Source organism: Telopea speciosissima, chromosome 4 (genome assembly GCF_018873765.1).
Source record: "Telopea speciosissima isolate NSW1024214 ecotype Mountain lineage chromosome 4, Tspe_v1, whole genome shotgun sequence".
NCBI classification, from domain to species: domain Eukaryota; kingdom Viridiplantae; phylum Streptophyta; class Magnoliopsida; order Proteales; family Proteaceae; genus Telopea; species Telopea speciosissima.
In genome coordinates, this window is record NC_057919.1 from 70,340,010 (window position 1) to 70,361,078 (window position 21,069).

The 21,069-nt window shown below is 40.4% G+C and overlaps 1 protein-coding gene across 1 annotated transcript in view; it reads right to left on the reverse strand.

The window, feature by feature from the left end:
* The window catches only part of LOC122660456, a 31,880-nt gene extending 11,047 nt beyond the window's left edge, over window positions 1-20,833 (reverse strand). Inside the window, exons 1-2 of the mRNA XM_043855766.1 lie at window positions 19,515-20,833; window positions 19,327-19,396 (exon numbers count right to left, since the gene is read on the reverse strand). Coding sequence (XP_043711701.1) covers window positions 19,332-19,396; window positions 19,515-20,595 — 1,146 coding nt within the window. The 5' untranslated portion in view covers window positions 20,596-20,833 and the 3' untranslated portion in view covers window positions 19,327-19,331. The remainder of the gene's footprint in view (window positions 1-19,326; window positions 19,397-19,514) is intronic.
* Between the last annotated feature and the right edge of the window lie 236 nt (window positions 20,834-21,069).

Below are 21,069 nucleotides of genomic sequence, written 5' to 3' on the forward strand. Positions count from 1 at the left end.
CACCTTCTTCACTGCTACTTCTTCCTCTTGCTATTAGACCTTGTTCCTTCACTAGAATCAACCACCATCTAGTATCTAACTTGGTATCAGAGCAGGTTTGAGAGTCGACCAATCTCAGCTGCTCTCTTTAGTCTTCACCTCTCTTTGGAATCCTAGAAAGGTAGAGGGTTCCCATAGAGGCCATACTATGTACAGTATTTCACCTAGAATACTTATTGGAGTTCTAATCTTCAATCCAAGGCTCAATGGAGGGAGTTGAAAGGCTGTAGAAGTTGTTTGAAGCTCTTAGAAGGTAAAACCAGATTACCACCAGCCTTTCCTTCTCAGTTCTGTTTCTGTTTTTTTTTCCTGCTTGGTTTGCTATGACACCTAGCCCATTTGGATTGCCCAAGGGTCCCTTTTAAGTCCCCAAGAGCTCGGTTTGTAAAGAAGAATGGCTAGAGAGCATATCTCTCTTCTATGCTACTGCACAGATACCGTCAGCTGTGTTTTTTTCTTCTCTGTTTGAAGTTTTTTGGATGTTATATGGTGAATGGCTGCTGTGAGTTATGGAGTTACACTACTTAAGTGACTTTGGTGGTTATGGAATGCAGTTGGGATGCACATGAAGTGTTTGATTTAGTTTTTTATTAAGGATTTATCCTCTCTTTTTGCTGCTGTTACTGCTTGGGCAGTGTATTGCTCTCTGTTTGCCGGATTCCTTACTTGTGTTTGGGTAGTGTTTACTCTCCATTTGTGCAAGACACTATTCTGATTTGTTGGGTATTTTGGTACCATGTCTACTATGTCTGGGAATGATTCTGAGGTCAGTGGACCAATTTCGGCTAGTGGTTTCCCCACTATGGCTTCCTTTGATAACCCCAACACCCAAATATCGGTTGTGTAGTTGGACACAACCAACTACTTGGACTGGTCTCGTTCTGTGAAGATGTCCTTGAGGAATAGGGGAAAGTTAGGGTATATTACTGGCTCTATTAAAGAGCCTGCTACTACTAATCCAGGATATCTGAAATGACAGACTGAGAACTCCACAGTTATGACTTGGTTGGTTTTCTCCATGAAACCTGAGATAAGTAGGAGATTTATGGACAAGGAGACTGCAAAGGATATGTGGGATAGTATCACCAGGACCTTTGATCGAGTTGGTAACTATGCAAAGGTTTACCCAATCCACCAAAAGGTCACCAATATGAAACAGGGTGATAGGAGCAACTCTGACTACTACAACACTGTTATCAGTCGGTGGCAAGAATATGATCATTACAGATACCTTCGACTGTCCAACACTAAAGATGAAGCTAAGGTATACAAGAATCAGGAAGTTGAAAGGATCTTCTCTCTATTTGGTGGGCTCAATCCAAAGTATAAGCCCATTCGTCTGCAGATCTTAGGGAGGTCTCCCTTTCCATCCTTGGATGAAGTGTGTAGTTACTTGCAAAGTGAGGAAACCAGGAGAGCCATTATGGATACTACACCATCAATGGAGCGATCAGCTCTTGTTTCTAGCTCCCACAAAGACTGGAGAAGTGGGGGGAAAGGCCAATGGCCAACTCGTGGTGATCACCGTAAGAAATTTAAATGTGATCACTATGGAAAATTGGGGTACACTAAGGACAAGTGTTGGGTTCTTCATGGGCAGGCCCCTGGTATGCATGGTGGATCACCTGGTGCTCGTGGTGGTAGACGAGGAGGAGCTAGGGGCCTAGGGCCCACTCTGTGACTTCTGAGACTGAGACATATGGGCCCTAGTTTGCCCTTGATTCTCTTTCACAAGATGATATTGTAGCTTTCCGCCGGTTGATGTCTCAACTTGGCCACTCCTCTACTAGTTCTACCCCTAGAGAGTCAACTTCTTCTACCTCAGCATTGCAAGCCTCGTCTGCACCTTCTACTACTCCTACTTGGATCATTGACTTCTAACCACATGACTGGTATGTCACAGTATTATATTCCATTTGCTCTGGCCGGGACAAGGTAAGGGTTGTTGATGGTTCCCTTTCTTCTGTCTCTGGTAAGGGTAATGTGAGGGTTACTCCCTCTATTTCTCTTGAGTCTGTTCTTCATGTCCCTGATTTTGCAACTACCTACTATCTGTGAGTCATCTAACCAAATCCTTAAACTGTTGTGTCACTTTCTTTCCTTCCAATTGTCTTTTTTAGGATTTGGAGACAAAGAGGGTTATTGGTAGTGGGATTGCGAAAGGAGGACTTTATCTTTTTGAACCACAATTACCTAGTTCATCTATTGCTACAACTTATGTTTGTGGTCGGAGTAACCGCAGTACTTTGGAGTCTGTAATGCTTTGGCATCAACGTTTGGGTCATCCCTCTTTTGTTGTTATGAGGAGACAGTTACCCCATTTGTTTACTTCTTTTCCTTCTTATGTTTTTCAGTGTGAACCATGTATTTTTGCTAAACATTGTCGAACATGTTATCCTTATCGTGGTATAGATCTATTGTACCCTTTTCTCTTGTTCATTCTGATGTTTGGGGGCCTTCTCTCACTACTTCTTTGTCTGGATTTCGTTACTTTGTTTCATTTGTGAAAGACTATTCTAGGTCTACTTGGACTATTTTGATGAAACAAAAAAGTGATGCTTATGATGCTTTCAAGAATTTTTATCAATTTATCAGTACTCGGTTTGGTACTCGAATTCAAATTGTTAGGTCTGATAAGGGGGGTGAGTACATGTATGGGGGACTCCAACAATTCTTTACTGATAATGGTATTATCATTCAACTGGCATGTGTTAACACCCCTCAACAAAATGGGGTGGCTGAGAGAAAAAACTGCCACTTGTTGGAAAATGGAAATCACCAAGAGTCTTCTCTTTGGTATGCATGTGCCTAAGACTTTTTGGTCTAATGCACTTCGTACTGCTGCCTTCCTTATTAACCAGATGCCATCTCTACTCCTTGGCTCCAAATCTCCCTTGGCACTTCTTTGTCCTCAATCCTTCGTCTTCTCCTTGTCTCCAAAAGTGTTTGGTTATGTTTGTTATGATCATGTCAACAAATCAGCCCACACCAAGCTTGATCCCAAAACCCTCAAGTGCATCTTCTTGGGCTACTCTGATTCAAAAAAAGGGTATAAATGCTACCACCCACCTTCCCGAAGGCGACCTCTCGAAAGATGTCACCTTCTTTGAGTCGATTGCTTTTTTTTTCTTCCCCTCAGCATCTTCTTCAGGGGGAGAGCATGACTAGAAGTAAACAGGATGCTGATGTTACAGATGTCACTCCTTTTTTTTATCTCCCTTGCCTACCTCCGCTTCCCCATTCCTATTTATTATTGGAAAATACAACGAAGTGGATGTTGTTGATGCTGATGGTGTTGTGGATGTTGATGCTAGTGGTAATGATGATGCTAGTAGGGAAAAAGAGCACAAGGAAAAAAGGTTGGTTGTATTCAAAAGAGGTGAATGCTTGAAGGGAAAAGGAAAGCAACCCTACCCTCTTTGGATCCTCATCCTCAGCCTCATTCTCCACAGTCAGGTAACACTTCTCCTCCTGAATTAAATCTTCCCATTGCTATGAGAAAGGAGAAGAGAGACTGTACTAACCCCATAGCCCAGTTTTTCTCCTATGACTCTATATCTCAAACAGGTATTGCTTTCTCCACTGCCCTTGGTTCTTCCTCCATTCCCAAAAATGTCACAGAGGCCTTATCCGATCCAAAATGGATGCAAGCAATGTCTGAGGAAATGATGGCTCTAGAGAAGAATGGTACTTGGACACGGGTTGATCTTCCCAGGGGGAGAATTCCAGTTACATGCAAATGGGTTTATACCATCAAATATAGATCAGATGGTATAGTGGAAAGATATAAAGCTCGGTTGGTTGCAAAAGGGTACAGTCAAGTGTATGGCATTGACTACCAAGAGATTTTTGCCCCTGTAGCCAAGCATAACTCAAGCAAGGTTCTTCTCTCAGTGGCAGCTAATAAGGATTGGTCATTGTACCAAATAGATGTGAAGAATGCATTTCTTCATGGAGACTTATCAGAAAAAGTGTACATGCAGCCCCCACCTGGTTTTAAGTGTCCCTCAGTCGAAGGGAAAGTGTGCCTCTTGAAGAAAGCTCTCTATAGCCTCAAGCAGTCTCCTAAGGCTTGATTTGAGAGATTTAGACAAGTCATCCTAAAGAATGGCTATCACCAGAGTCAAGCTGACCACACTTTGTTTACTATGAGAGGAAATGGTACGTTCACAGCTCTCATTGTCTATGTTGATGACATTGTAGTAGTCGAGAATGATGTTGCTGAGATAAACAGATTGAAGTCTTATCTGGCTAAACAGTTTGAGATCAAAGACCTTGGACTCTTGAAATACTTCTTGGGTATTGAGGTATCTAGATCAAGGAAAGGCATCAATATCTGCCAGAGAAAATGTGTGTTGGACCTTCTGGAAGAGACAGGAATGCTGGGGTGTAAACCTGCAACCTCCCCGATTGATTCGAATCATAAGCTTGGTGATGAATGTGGTTCTCCTCTTATAGATGCAGGCAAGTATCAAAGATTAGTTGAGAAACTAATCTATCCCTCCTTGACTCGACCAAACATCACTTATGCAGTTGGAGTGGTGAGTCAGTTCATGCATGCTCCCAGGAGTGGACATCTAGATGTGGTTTATCGCATCATTAGGTACTTGAAATCCTGCACAGGAAAGGGTCTTCTATTTGCCAGGCATGACCATTTGAAGATCGAAGGTTACACAGATGTCGATTGGGCTGGTTCAGTCTCTGACAGGAGATCTACTTCTGGGTACTGCATTTTGTGGGTGGTAATCTAGTTACCTGGAGGAGCAAGAAACAATAAGTGGTAGCTAGATCCAGTGCGGAGGCAAAGTTTAAAGCCATGCCTCATGGAGTGTGTGAACTTATATGGCTGAGGAGACTGCTTCAAGACTTGAGTTTTGACACTAAAGGACCAATGAGACTTTATCGTACTAACAAAGCTGCTATAAGTATTGCCCACAATCTGGATCAACATGATCGAACCAAACACATTGAAGTTTATCAACACTTCATCAAAGAGAAGCTGCATTTAGGTAGCATTGGTACTCCTTTTGTGAAGACAAGTGATCAAGTAGTAGATATCTTCACCAAGGGTCTCATTCCTGGTCTTTTTAGTACCTTATTGTGCAAGTTGGGAATGTATGACATTTATTCTCAAGCTTGAGGGGGAGTGTTAAGAGTAGTTAGAATATTTTGTATAAGGGTAGTTCTGTCACTGTCTTGTTATAAGACATGACAAAGTTGTATTTCTACTTTCTTTTTCTTATTTACATTTCCCTCCCTAGGGAAATCGGTGTAATTTATAGAAGTAAATTAATGAAGCTAATATGTGTGTTGAGAATCACTCAACACACACAATCGATTTCTTTCAACTCTTCTTTCTCTTCCTCTCTTCTTCCACCTTCTTCACTTCTCCTTCTTCCTCTTGCTATTAGACCTTGTGTTCTTTCACTAGAATCAACCCCCATCTAGTTTCCAACTCATTGTCCCGGTATACCTAGTCTCACATTTGGTTTATACTGTTCTTAGAAAATATGATCGTATCTATAAGCAAACTGCTCTTGATTTAGAGAAATGTTTTGTCCTCTGAGAAGTTTGACTTGTCAAATGAATTTTTTTTTACATAAGGCTTTTTGTATTAGGTAGAGCACAAAACCAGCTTTCCAACAAATCCAAGATTGTTTAATCTGATTTGTATTGACGGAGTTATGTTCCGGTCAAACCTTATTTGATGTGCACGAATGCTGTCAAAATCGCTCTGAATAAAAAAAAAAAATTTATATATCTAAACAAATAAATATTTTACCACACTTAGGGTTTTTAGCAATGTTTTACCAAATTAAGATTTATGGAATTTTTAGATTTTAGGGAAAACTCCAGCATTACAAAGTTGAAAATTTCACCTATTGCTAGGATACAAGATCTCGGTGAGATCTCGCTAAAAACTCGTTTTCATTAGGTCTCGAGACAAGACTAAAGGCGACACATCAAAAGTACAAAATCTCGTGGTACCTCGCCAGATCTCGGCAATAATCTCAGTCTGGGTCGAACCAAATCATCTTTAAGTCACTTACATACATGGTTTCGGCAAGATTTCAATCCAATCTCGCTAGTCTTGCCTGTTGTGAAGAGAAAACCCATATTTGAAGCTTTGTTTTTTAACTTAGCGAACTGGTAAGACGCGGAGATCAATTGAAAATCCATCTTTGAAGCTTTGTTTTTGGCAAATCTCACCTCCAACTTGCTCCAAGTGAAGATTGACGCTTCTACATTCAACATTGAAGCTTCAACATCTCTCTTGGGAGTTGCAATGCATCTTAATAACACTTTTAGGTAAAAATTCCGTCTCAAAAACAATTTTATTCATAGAAACATGATCTAACCTTGTCTGTTGACTATGAAATTATTATATGAGATACAATGTCCATCGACCTATGGATTGACGGAGGCGGAATTTTTTTTTCTGTTTTTAAATTATTTATGTATTTTTCTATAAAATAAAATGACTTTTGTTGCAAAAAAATATGGTTTATACTCATTGTTTGGAACACAATTTAATATATGTTAGACACCGTTAGCCAATCTACGGCCTCACATTGTCCTTTTTTTTTAGTTAGTAAATTATTTATTTTAATTTCTGAAATTTAAAATATAATTTTAAAAAATCCCAAAAAATTAGTGAAAAAATATGTTTTTTTTTTAATTATTTAAAATTAATGAAAGGATTGTTAATGCATTTTAATATGGAAAGTGATGATTCTTGTTTCATTTATTATAATTTTGTATTACTTATGGTACGATTATTTATGAAAAAATTATAGAAATTATTTTAATAAAGAAAAAATACAAGTAAGGGGGAAATAGGAAATAGATAATTAGCTATATGATTTATTTAGGGCTTTGAAATGATGTTGAATAGCTAATAATGCATGCATTTGTTGATGTAACAGTGTGCCAAGGTTTAAAACTGCTGCACAATGGCTGAAGGTGGAGGGGGAGATGTAGCATGGCTGCATGGAGAGCCAATGTCAAATGACAAGAAAAAGTCAAGATGTAACTATTGTAGAAAAGTTCTAAATTCTAGAGGGGGCTACCAAATAAAAGCAACATTTGGCTGGTGGGTATAAGGATGTGGCCAGAGGCACACAAGTTCCTTAGGCGGTGCAACAGAGCATGTCTAAGCACTTGAAGGGAGGAAGATTAAAAGAAGGCAGAAAAGCAAAGGGCAAAGGAAGAGTTTCATGAGGCAGTCTTAGACAGACACCCACAGCCAAAAGATGATGAGTACATGTCCAGGCAGGAGGATTTTGAGACAGGCAAGGTGGAGATAGTACAAGAGAGTCTTGCCTGAGGGCCGGATGACAGCTGAGATGGAAAGGATTAGGGCTATAGAGATGTGCAAAGGAGCAGGTGGCTCTGGTTCTAGACCTGTTGTTTCAAACGCACGACCGGCAGGGGAGAAGAGGAAGAAGCAGAGACAGGGGGATTTGCCTTGGGAGAACCCAGAGTGCGAGGATGGTTGGAAAGCGAAAGTTGGTGATACAATGTCCAAGTTCTTCTTCTATCATAGCATCCCAACTAATGCTGCTCAGGAGACATATTACCAAGCTATGATCGACACTGTTGGGAGGGCTGGTGCAAGAGTGAAGGGGCTCAGTCCATGGGAATTAATGAATGTTTATTTGCCCAAGCAAAAGCAGGAGCTTGATATTTACATCAACTCATTAAAGCCGAAATGGGAGTAATATGGACTCATTATTATGTGTGATGGATGGATTAGACCCACTAGACAATCCATCATCAAATACATGGTCTATTGTGACGGCAAAACCATCTTCTTAAAGTCAATGGATGCATCCAAGGAGAAACAGGATAAAATACATATACAAGTTGTTGAAAGAAATCGTGGAAGTAGGGCCAGCGAACGTTGTCCAAGTAGTAACGGACAACGGGAGTAATTTCAAGAAGGTGGGAGAGAAATTGATGAATAGAAAAAGCAAGAGGATGCATCTTTTCTGGACTCCATGTGTTGCCCATTGCGTCGACCTCATGCTTAAAGACATGGGTAAAAAATCCTTGGTAGCGGGTGTAGTTGAGCAAGGAAGAAAAGTGATCATATTTGTGTATAACCATGGATATTCTTTAATTATTGAGGGAGAAATGTGGAGGGGATTAGGTGAGGCCTGACATTACTCAATTTGCCACCAACTTCAATACATTACAAAGCTTTCAAGATAAGATGGTTGGCCAGAGATCTATGTTTGCTAGCGAGGAGTGGTTTGGTTGGAGAGAGTCGGGTTCTCCAGGAGGTTGGGCAACACAGACTACCATCTCTAGTGACCAATTCTGACATGATTTGAAGAGGGTCCTTCTTATATTGGATCCAGTGGTAAGGGTTCTAAGGATGGTAGACACAGAGAAGAAGCCGACCTTGCCACATGTGTATGATGCCATGGAACTAATGAAAGAAATACTGACAAATTATTTATTAAGGTTAGAGTGAGAGCAACAATACCTAGAGGTGGGAAGGGGTATATCAAAATCATTGAGGACCGATGGGAGAAGCACTTGTCACATCCACTATATAAAGTTGGTAAGTTTTTTTTATTCTTTTATATGTTTAGTCCAAGATATTTAATTTACATTCGATTTACAATTTTACATATTCATAAACACTGACAAATTATTTATGGAATTTTCAGCATATTATCTCAATCCAAGCATCAGTACAAGTATAACCTTGGGCTGGATGAAACACGTCAAGAAGCAATGGAGTTAGTAATGTAGTCCTAGATTGGATGAGGACCAACTAGGTGCCAATAAACCAGGATCTGTTATGAACAAGCGAATCGACTAGGTCAAAATAGGGTTTTTGGTGAAATTAGGGTTAGGGTTTGATGTATGGGTTATGTCAAGTTGAGGTAGGGGAGTCTATCAGTGAAGGTCATGAGATGTTTTAATGGAAGGGGAGTATGGTGATTTGAATTAACAGCAATATCGGTTAAGGTTAGGGTTTTTGAAAAGAGTAAAATAGGGGAATCTAGGGTTTAGAGTGGGAATTTGGGGCTAGGGTTTGGATCGATTATTCCTAGTGTAGGGAATGAAATTCGATTCAGGTATAGTGTGTTTCTGATGGTTGGATTGGTCTGTGAAGAATTTGGGTAATGGGATGATCTCCAGAATAGGTGGGGATGTTGTGGTTTGAATGGAGTAATGGGAAAACAGCTTGGTTCAAGTATTCCAATTGGATAGGAGAATACTTGATCCAATAATGTGAAGGAGTTGCTAGCTGAATGGTTTGTTAAGAATTTTGGGAGATAGGATGATTTCAAGAGATGGGTGGAAAAATTAGGGTTTTCGGGTGGTTTGGAGGATTAGGAGAAGAATGATGCTGGGATGGATCAAACTTACTGTCATTGCAGGGAAATCTTGGCAGTAGCTTGTTTGGTTGATGTTCAAAGAACTCGAAGGAGATCCTCAAAGAATTGAAAGAAGCGTCAAAGAACCACCCGGGCTTCCCACCACAAGGTGTCAATCAGATCAAACACCGATTCCTTCAAACGATCTACCCGGGCTTCACACCGCAAGGTGTCGATTGGATCAAACACTAATCCCACCAGCCTTGATCAAACACAAGACAAAAATCTTCAATGGAGAAGAAGAGTAACAAAAGCATTTCATTAATATCAAAATTCGTGTCCAATACTTGCCCCCCTTACAACCTTATATAAAAGACTCAAAAATATACTTCTATACTAAAAAGGAAAGGCCTAACCCAATCCTTAACCTATTAGGTAACTTAAACTGACTAGGAAGCTGAAATAGACTCAATACAGAGTCCTAATCCAGCCCCACTAAACACTTAAAAGAAAATTACTAAAATCACTTAAATTGGACCACTGGTTCAACTGGTTCAATTTAGAACAAAAAAAAAACAACAAAACATGAAAATAAACTAAGTATAGAACTAATCCCGTATGTAACCTATGTACCCCTTGTTCAGGTCCATAAAAGTGACCTATTACATTGAAAATGCATGGGATCAAAGGCCCAACATGTATAAAACCTAACCCTAGACTTATTCCAAAGCAAAGAAGCCCAGTTTGATGATAAATCTGCATCAGTGACTGGTGGCAAAGTTGGTCCCTAAAGCTAAGTAGCAGGCAAAGTGCAACAATGAAGTAAGAGTTGGTACTTGGTACTTATTAATAGTAATTTACAGCTATATTGTGCACTAATCCAAGGCATGTTTGAAATGAACATAGATAAAGACAACATAGATAAAGACTTTTAGGGATGCAATTGGTAGTTTTAATCGTGAAGCAGCAGTGAATAGTAGACAAACCGCAAACCCTGGTAGGTCCACTGTATTATTTGTCATGATGTCATCTTGTCTCTATTTGAATCATGTACCTATAAATAACCCTAATATTCTAAACTTCTAATGCAGGCGAACGGTAGGTCCCTTATGGGAAAGATGTACCTCACTTAAGAAGGGTAGCAATCAAGGTGCTCTCTCAAACTTGTTCTGCCTCCGGATGCGAGCGCAACTGGAGTACATTCTCGCTCATCCACAGCAAGAGGCGGAACCAACTCGGTCACAAACGATTGGAGCAGTTGGTGTTTGTGAATTACCACATGAGATCGAAGATGCAACACATACGCCAAGCCATGGAGGGTGATAACGTACCAATCGAGCTTGCCAACGTTTTCCTGATTGACTCAAATGATGAGGAGGATCCTCTATAGTCTATACCAATGGGTGAGGGATCGAGGCGAGATAGTTATGGATCAAGCTGGGGATAGGCCTGACCCGGGGATAGAAACTCAGATGGGTACTGACGTGAACGAGTATATATCGTCTCATGAGGGCCGTGTGCATTCATAGTCACCCCAACCTTTTGAGTCTCAAGCTGATGGGGTTGATGATGTGGTGCTGATGATGGTGATGGTAACGGTGATGGTAATGGTGATGGTGATGGTGATAATTGTGATGGTGATGGTGATGGTGATGATAGTGATAGTGATAGTGATAGTGATGATAGTGATGATAGTGATGATGGGGATAGAGATGATGGGGAATCAAGGTACTAAAACTCGGAACTCGGTACCAACTCGGTCCCTTGAAAAACCGAGTCGAGTCAAGATCTCGGCGAGATCTCCCCGAGTTGGTGCATTTTTTTTTTTCGACTCGAACCCTTAACTCGGTGGGTTTTAGACCTAGTTTGGGTCTGAAACTTGGTATTCAGCCTATTTTAGGCCATTTAAACACAATGGCACTATCAGATTTTGCAAAAACAAAGTCCAAATAGGAGTTATGTACCAGTCAAACTTAATTTGGCATGTACGAATGCTGTCAAAATCACTCTGAATGAAAATATTTTCTTGGACATCAAAACAAATGAATATTTTACCGCACTTTTGGTTTTTAGCAATGTTTTACCATATTAAGATTTATGGAATTTTTAGATTGAGAAAAACCCCAGCATTAGAAAGTTGAAAATTGCACCTACCGCCGAAAATCCAGTTTTTGTTCTTGAACTAGGGGGTTGACTTTTTTTCCTTTTGGAATTTTATTTTTTAACTATTTTTATTGGATTCAAATAGGGGGGTATTTGTGTATTTATGAATAATATCTTAAGTAAATGAAATATTAGGCATAAATAAGTGTTTGTCTTAGTTCCTGGCCTAAATAAGTGTCTGTATACCAAGGTTTGCATAGATAGGTGTCTGTATACCAGATTTTCCACCAAGATCTCGAGATCTGGCACTCATATAAAGGAGTTTGGGTCGAGATTCTCGAGATCTCGGTCGAGTTGTTGCACTTTTGCAACTCGTATGCCAACTTGTCTCGGTTTCTCAAAAAACCGAGAAACTCGCCAAGATCTTGGCGAGATCTCGCGAGTTCTCAAACTATATTGGGGATGATGGGGGTATGCGAGAGAGGTATCACTACCAGGAACCGGAGCTGGAGCCGAAGCGTTAGCCTAAGCCAATGCGCTTCACAAGAGAGACTCAGTATACTCATGCCACATAGGATGAGGACCATAGTGGACTTGCCTACAAGGGAGGCTCACATCGCCGATTCGCACCATTAGCAGCGGAGCAGCAAGATAGCATGAATGACACGATCAGGAGCTTGACTGACAATATTGGAGGCATAAGTATGCAGAGTGGTATTCATCATGGGGAGCAGTGGCGTACATCATCAATAAATGGCACAGGGAGCATCGGCTCAGAGTATGGGCACTATACTAGGTATGGTTAGTTTGGGGCCTTTAGGCAGGCCGGCCCTTCATCATCATTACCCTTTGCCTATGAGTATTAGCGTCAGTCACCCATTGAGTCAGATTTTGAGGAAAGCATCTTTGGGGTCCCAGACCGGCCCCCCAGCCATACATGTCGGCGTCGGTTCTAGTTCCACAGGCACCATCTAGTAGTGGTGGCTCTCGATCGAGTTCCTTACGTTTCAGAGATATATACCCTAGGTTAGGGTACCTCCAGTACACTGATGATTCGGTTTATAGGGCTGTTGTGGACGACTTCGAGCGTTACTTTTAGCATACTAGGTCATGGCCAGCCTTTGTGATTCAATCAGAGCAAAGCTTAATTCGACAACAACAACGTAGTCGTTATGATGATCCGACTCAACACTCGTTTCAGTACTAGCTACTCTCAAATGGTAGGACTTGTTACATACTTACACTTGTATTTGTTTAATCAATGTCTCTTTCCAAGTTTCTAAAAATTAATAACAAACCGTTGAACCATTACCATGTATGATTATAAAATATGACTATGATGGCTAATTCTTAAATGGTTTATGGTTTGATGTATTTTAATTCTTGATGCTTATTTAAGTTGTTTTACCCCTCTACTTTAATTATATGAGTTCTAAATATTGTGTGGCTTAGCCTAGGGTAGACCTCACATATGCCGTAAACTGATGACCTAAGGTCCGAAGTCAAAGTATCATTTTGGGTTTGAATTTGTATTAACTAATGATTTCATAGTGTTTAGAAGGCCTATAATAGGGTGGATATCAAGTTTCAAGACCTATCTTGGCAATATGACCACCGAAACCCACCACCAAGTTGAGATGGGAAAAAATGCATCATCTCACCGAGATGGTGAGATCTCGGTTTCACAGCCTGACGAAACCAGTACTGAAACCGAGACCTAAAACTTTGCCTACTACCAAAAATCCAATTTTTGTTCTTGAAGCGTGGGGTTGACTTTTTATCCTTCTGGAATCTTATTTTCTAACTATTTTTATTAGATTCTGTTAACAAAACAGAAATTTATGAATGGTTTTAATGATCAATGTGATCACTGATCACTAAGCCCCTTTATTTATAACTTTCAATGAGAGAGGCAGAATTACAAGTAAGTCCCTACACAGCCGACTATGCTAGCTATGGGGAAAAAACAGAGAAAAATCCCAAAATATCCTTATCGGGTTACATAACTCAACATTCTCAACAGATTCAAATAGAGGGTTATTTGCTTATTTATGAATAATATCTCAAGTAAATGAATTCATTTACTTAAATGATATTTCACATAAATAAGGGCCAAACCTAGGTCGATCACACTAAGGCGGCAGTAGCCTAGGCCCCCAAAAAATCCCCCTGGACGCCTAGGCGGCTCCCAGGCGACGCCAAGGCAACACCTTGACAACTATGCTCCAAAGGTTGTCTCACCAATGGTAAAAACTCCTCACACAAATTATTCTGGCCAAAATTCTTTTTTAATTTGGATGAATGTAGAGTAAATTCATTCCAAGGAACAAGAATAAAGGACAATTCATAATAGAATTTTGCTTAGAACAGGACCAGATTAAAACTCACAATCAATGCACAATTGACATATAAAGCCACAATAACAAACATGCTGCAGAGTCTAAGATTAATGACATTTTGAAAGGAATAAGTAAGAACCAACACAATTTTTAGCAACATTGATGACAACCATGGGCAGTAGTAATCCAAGATCACATTCCTAATGTTCACAACATGGAACCAAAATGTTGCATATTGAAACACAATGGTTCATGTAACTAAACCAGGACCTCAAACTAGTGCCTGCGATTGTAAAGAGAAAGGGGAGAAAGCGAAGGAAACAAAAGAGAATCCAACCTGCAACAATAGGATTCAGTGCCTCCTAGCGTGGCTTCCTCCTTTATTTATAATCAACAAAGTAGAGTCTTAGTAGGTTTCCTACCAAGACTCCAACACCTAATTACAATCAAATTCAAGAAAATAAACATTAATACAACAACAACCATAACCTTATCCCAACTAAAGGGGTCGGCTACATAGATCCTATAGAGGCTATGACAGTAATGGAAGTAAGAAAAATAAAAAGAAGAAAAATAAAAAGAAGTAAAAATAGAGTAAAAGAAAGTCAAAAGAAAACAAGTAAAGGTAGTAGTCGAAGCAGTAGTCAAAGCAGCATCCTAAGAACATCCCCCTAGCAGGGTCGTCTACACAGGTCCTTGTCCTCCAAACAACTCTATCCGCAGTCATACGAGGGTCGATCCCTACCACATGCATATTCTTTCTTATCACTTCTCCAATAGTCATTTTAGGCCTGCCTCTACCTCTTTTAGTTCCGTTAAGCTGAATTTGGTCACTCTTCTTTACTGGTGTATCCCTGAGTCTTCGTTGGACATGCCCATACCACTACAATCGGCTCTCACGGAGCTTGTCTTGGATTGGTGCAACTCCCAAATTGGTTCTAATACAATCATTCCTTACTCTATCTTTCCTAGTCTTGCCGCAGATCCACCTCAACATCCTCATCTCCGCTACACTTTTCTTATCTATATTACTCTTCTGAACTGCCCAACACTCCGCCCCATATGTCATAGCTTGCCTTATTACTGTCTTGTAGAATTTTCCCTTAAGCTTAACAGGCATGCGTTTGTCACATAACACTCCCGAAGCACCTCTCCACTTCATCCATCCTACTTTAATTCTGTGGGAAACATCATCCTCTATCACCCTCTTTGTTAATGATTGACCCCAGGTATCGAAAGCATTCACTTTGTGGTAGCTCTTGCTCCTCAAGTTTCACCACTTCATCACTACTCCTGGTTTGAGTGAAGTTACACATCATATATTATGTTTTTGTTCTGCTTAACTTAAAACCTCTTGATTCCAAGCTTGATCTCCATATCTCCAGCTTCGCATTAATCCCTTCCACTATCTCATCTATCAAAACAATATCATTAGCAAATAGCAAACACCAAGGAACCTCATCTTGGACGTGCCTAGTTAAATCATCCATGATGAGTGAAAACAAATAAGGGCTTCGAGCTGATCCTCCCTCGGTAGCTCTGACACTCGTCACCACGCCCTTATACATGTCTTTAATTATACCCATATAGTTACTTGAGCTCCTTCTCTTACTTAGTATATGCCAAATGAGCTCTCTAGTCTGTCATAGGCCTTTTCTAGGTCGATAAAGATCCTACGGAGGTTCTTTTTGTAAGCTCTAAAAATTTCCATAAGCCTCCTTAGAAGGTAAATAGCTTCTACTGTGGATCTCCCTGGCATAAAACCAAATTTGTTCTCCGATATATCAATTTCTCTTCTTAGGTGGGCTTCAATGAGTTTTTCCCAAAGTTTCATGGTATGACTCATTAATTTTATGCCTCTATAGTTATTGCAGTTCTGGATATCACCTTTATTCTTATAAATCGGAACTACAGTGCTTCTCCTCCAATCATCTAGCATTTTTTTTGTACTCAAAATCATGTTAAACAGCTTGGTTAGCCAAGATATCCCCCTTACTCCTAAGTTCTTCCACACTTCAATTGGGATCTCATTTGGTCCCGGTGTTTTACCTACCTTCATCTTTCGTAGGGTCTCTTTAACTTCGGCCTCGCCAACTCGTTGTAAATGTCCATGACGTGTGTTGGCTTCAAGACCAATCCTCTCCCCTTCCGATTCCATCCTATCAATTAAGGTACTTCCATTTAGTAGGTTGTAAAAAGACTCATCCCATCTCTCCAAAATGTCTTCATCTCGTATTAGTACTCTAACATCCTCACTCTTAATGCATCTAACATGGTCCAGATCTCTGTTCTTCCTTTCTCTTATTTTAGCTATCTGATAGATCGCATTTTCCCCTTCCTTTGTACTAAGTTTTTCATAATGGTCATCATATTTCTTCGCTTTCCACACAATCTTCCGAGCTTCTTTTCTAGCCGCATAATATCTCACTTTATCCTCTGTTTCGTTAGTCCTTTGCCAGGTCTTAAAACGATTTTTCTTAGTCTTAATGGCTGTTTGGACCTCGTCATCCCACCACCAAATCTCTCTAGGGGCCAGGTGCAAACCCTTTGAAATCCCTAGTACCTTTTTAGTAACCTTCTTAATACAAGTCGTCATCTCAATCCACATCTTGTTGGTATCTCCCTCAAAGTCCCACTTTCCTTGTAGAGCTACTTTATCGGCAAACGACTCTAAGAGAACTCCTTGTAGTCGTCCCCATCTTATCTTATGGCAAACCTGTTTCGCCTTCTTACGTTGCCTCGTACCAAGGTACATATCCAAGATTACCATAAACTCTACAAGCCAACATAACTCACAACAGGGACTCTCCCCCTCAAGTTGGAGTATATATCTCTATCACAAGACTCCAGGTTGGAACAACAAGAATAGATATTAACCGCAGAACAAGTCTTGAACATATATAGCAACCGTAGACATCAGTGCACACAAGTAACTTCATTCTAGTAGCAATATCAACCCATGAACACCAATCATCAACAGCAATAGTAGGGTAAATTTTCATATCGAATAAATCCAGCCAGCAACGAGCAAAAAAAGCAGTAGAGAACACCAACCGCAATTCAAAAACAGCAACAACAACATCATAAGTCCTTCTCAAAGAGGACAACTAGTCAATAGTAATTTCCACAAAGAAGACAGATAAAAATGCAACATATGTCGCTGCAAAACACTGGTAAAAGTGCAGTAAAAGTTACTGCAAACCAAGTAACGGCATAATATTGTTGGGACCAATAGCAGTATCAGGTTGTTGGGAACAACAAGTAGCAGCATAAGGTTGTTGGGGACCACTGATAAAATCTTGTTGCTGAATAACACAAATAACTTTCTCCTTATATTGCTGAGGACACAAGCAGACGATAAAAACAGATAATAAAAATCTTCAAATAACTAGTTGACACTATGCTGATGAGAAGATGACAGAAGTAGATAATAGTTTGCATATGATAATAATCTTCAATCTCCCCCTCGCGTGTAGCAATACACATGGACAAATAACCACCATTATATGGCAGCAATAACCAGCATCACGAATGATGAGCATCACATAAATCCCATAATCAAGAGCAGCCGCAATAGCATCAATAGAAGCAACGGTTCAGATTAAAATAAATAAGAATCTCCAATGCAGGGCCCAAATAGGGTAGAATAGTAATAAATTAATAACCTAAAACTAGAGAGCTTGATGTCTCCCAAATTCTGGTCAAATGCTCCTTGCATACAAGAACAATAATCCCCAAAATATTGAGTTAATCAGACGGCGAGATTGCATTACATAGCATGCCCAGAACTACAAAAAAAAAAACTGGAATATGATCCAACAGCTAGTATGCAAACCAAATTATAGCCAAGATGAACAAGATAACGGCAAATATGTAACTAAGCCATATAATTCCAGTTTTAATTATTCTTGTTTGGGTTCGCTTATGAGCCCACCCAATTAACAAATAGCTCTAGTTTAACAACCAGTGGCAATCTCGTACAACATCAAACTCAGCCTTATCCCAACTTAATGGGGTCGGAGTAAATAAGGAGGAGAGGATATGAAAGGGTTTTGATTTATTGAGCAGGGTGGAAGCAAATTAAAATAATGGACATAAGAGATTAAAGATAAAAGGAAGAGGGAAATTTTGGGAACAAGAAATAAAGAAGATTTAAACAACTACAATCATCGTTGTCAGCAACCTCTAGTCCTCGTACAACCCAACGAATGGAGAGGAGGCTTGTGACTGAAGAATTCTCTTGGGAAGACTCCAAAAGACTAGAAATTGTGGGGAGCGGTCAGAATAGAGGATCACTATTGATTGCACAGCTTCAATAGTTCAAACAAAAAGGAAGGAAAGCCACTTGGTCTCGGTAGTTGCTCCCACGTGGTAGATACAGGACAGCTTTGAACCTCAGAACCCTGGAAGGAAAATCCTTGTTTTGGCCTCAGATTGGATCAAGAGAGGAGTGGCGTAAGGAGGGCGTGATCAAATATATCTCCCTCTCGCTCGCTGTGTGTCTTTAAAATCTCTACAAGTCTTCAAAGTCTTCTCTTTGAAGAGGAAATTTTACTTCTCTGATACTGTGATACGACATTCACCTGGTCTCCCTAAGAAAATGGAGACCATAAGGCAGAACATTCGGAACTTCGAATGGGTTCGAGCCTACAAAGTAGAAGAAAACCAGGGATGCCAACAGCAAATCGATACATCTTCAAAAAAATAGCAACAGTGTAGCAATCGATATCATCTTCAGGTATGATCTTCATCAGTATACGAAACCCTAGTTCTTCTTCTATCAACTAGGGTTTCACAAAGAGGAATGGACAGCATGGTGGTTGTACAGCACAAACCAGAGAACCTTGTACGACACTCAAAACAGATCAGCAATGAGATAGCAAGTACTAGTTACAGTTCTGATACCGTGTAACTAAAACCAGGACTTGAAACCAGTACCTGCGATCGTGAAGAGAGAGAGCAACAGAAGTGAATCCAACCTGCCACAATAGGATTCAGTGCCTCCTATCGTGGCTTCCTCCTTTATTTATAAATCAAAAAAGTAGGAAAACTACTAAGACTCCAACACCTAATTATAATCTAATACAAGAAAATAACAAAGGAAAATAAACACTAATACTATTGGCTAACAACTAAACTCAGACTCAACTTAGACACAAACCTAAACTCTGCAACCCAACATAACGCACGACAAAGACACTCCCCTATCGTGAGTAACCTTTAACAGTTCAGAGCTTTTCAGTTCCATATTTTCTTTTAGGCAAAAAAAATGAATGAATCCTTCACAAAAACTTGAAAATGCCAGGCCAGAACAGCGAAGAGGAATAGAAAGGGAAAGTTTTCTTCATATTAATGATACAATTGAGCCAAGAGCACCATATTTAACTTCATTAGGTAAAGTGAAAGCACCCAGGATATTCTTAACAGTTTCTACATGACTCCCATTATGATTGGAAACTAAGAGAAAATGTAACCCTAAAAAACAACTTCATCCACCAAGAATAACTCACAGAAGCTAGCTCGTTGTAGTTGATGATCCTGTGAGTAGAACCCCAGAATTATTTGTCGAGGCCAATGCATCTGTGTTCCACACAATGGTTAGTAAAAGGAATAATCATAGCATTAATCACAGTCGAAAAGAATGGCATTAAGAACGAGAAGAGGAAACAAGCAGCAAAACAATGTAGCAGCCACAAACCTTGATCTGACTGGGGCCACTGAGAAACTGTGTTGGAATCTAGAAGTCTTCCTGATTTTCCTCTGTCCTCTTCCATACCATGATTGTTAGGATGCTGCAAATGTACGGAAACAGGAGAAACTGGAAGTACTCCATTACTCTCCTCCTTTTTTACTACATGGTTATGTAAATTAAGAGAATTGCTAGAGTTTTCATTTTCTTTCAGTGCCAGGGGGTTCTCAACTTGCCGCGCAACAACAGGAGCAGGACCTCTGTGTTTATCCTTGTCATCGAGGGAAACACCATTTTTGGGGAGCCCTCGCACCATATTTGGTGATTGGACCTCAGCCCATCTATCCTTATCTCTCGGAGCAATAATAGCCAAAGGAATCGGCATCCCTCCAGACATGTACTCCCCTTCTGTCTTGACATTATTCTGAATCCGCTTCTGTACTGCTACTGCTGTGGTTACTGCACTATTCCCTTTGGCCTTCTTGTTCTGTTCCATAGTCAACACAGAAGCAGGGGCAAATGTCGCCCTCTCTTTCACTTTCTCTTTGACCATGAGAAAGGCAACCCGTTCCAATGATTCTTTGGCCCTCTTCCTTGTCAAGGCAGCTTCTTTAACTCTCCTCTCTGCCTCAATCCGAGCTGCAGTCGCAGCTTTAGTCATTGAACTGGCAGCAATCCGAGCAGCAGCAAGGAAAACTTTTGCCAACTTCTGATCGATCACCCCTTGACCTCCTCCAGCAAGCACCGGTTCTCCATTGGTACCCTTACTCTTCTTATTAGAAACGCCGACGTCGAAAAACAAAAGGCTAGGGTTCACGCAACTTGGACAAACATACTGACGAGCATTCTCTAGCCCGACACAAGCCAAGTGAGAAACTGAAGAGCATTTCAAACACATAAGGCGCTCGTGAAGAGGAGGAAGAGAACCCTCATAAACCTCAAAACAATGAGTACAAAGCGATCCAGGGTGAAGTTTCAAAACACATGAAGTGCAAACCCGACGGAGGCTACCTCGATGGCGTATATTGTGAAGGAGCCAACGCTCCTCTGAGCCACAAGCACTGCACTCAGACCCTGGGTCTCGCATCATCACAGCAGCATTGAGGAAACAGCAACAGAAATCTAAAGCCCTACCGAAACCCTAGAAACCACGAGTTCTTATTCGAGAAAATTTAGGAACAATACAAAGAGATTCGAAACGAAGATAAACCTGTAGATGTCGATTGTTATTCGTTAGAGTTTTTGTTTTTCCCGACCTGTCTCCTTCTCTCTTCGACTCTTCGTATCCGTATCAGTTCTCGCTGCTTACATAGAAGATGTGAGGGAGGAAGAGAGAGCGGAATCTTGCGCAGTTCCCGAGGAAATAAACAAATCACGAATCATAAGTTTCATAACATCAAGAGAGATAAATCTGTCGCTCGGATAAATAGGGAAGAAAAACTGAAAGTGCGTTTGAGATTTGGAGAGGGAGAGAGAGTGAGTGGATATTGAAGAAATAATGGGAAGGAAATAAATATGTAACTGGTCGTGTGCCGGCCTGTGTCATTTACAGGAAACACTTTTT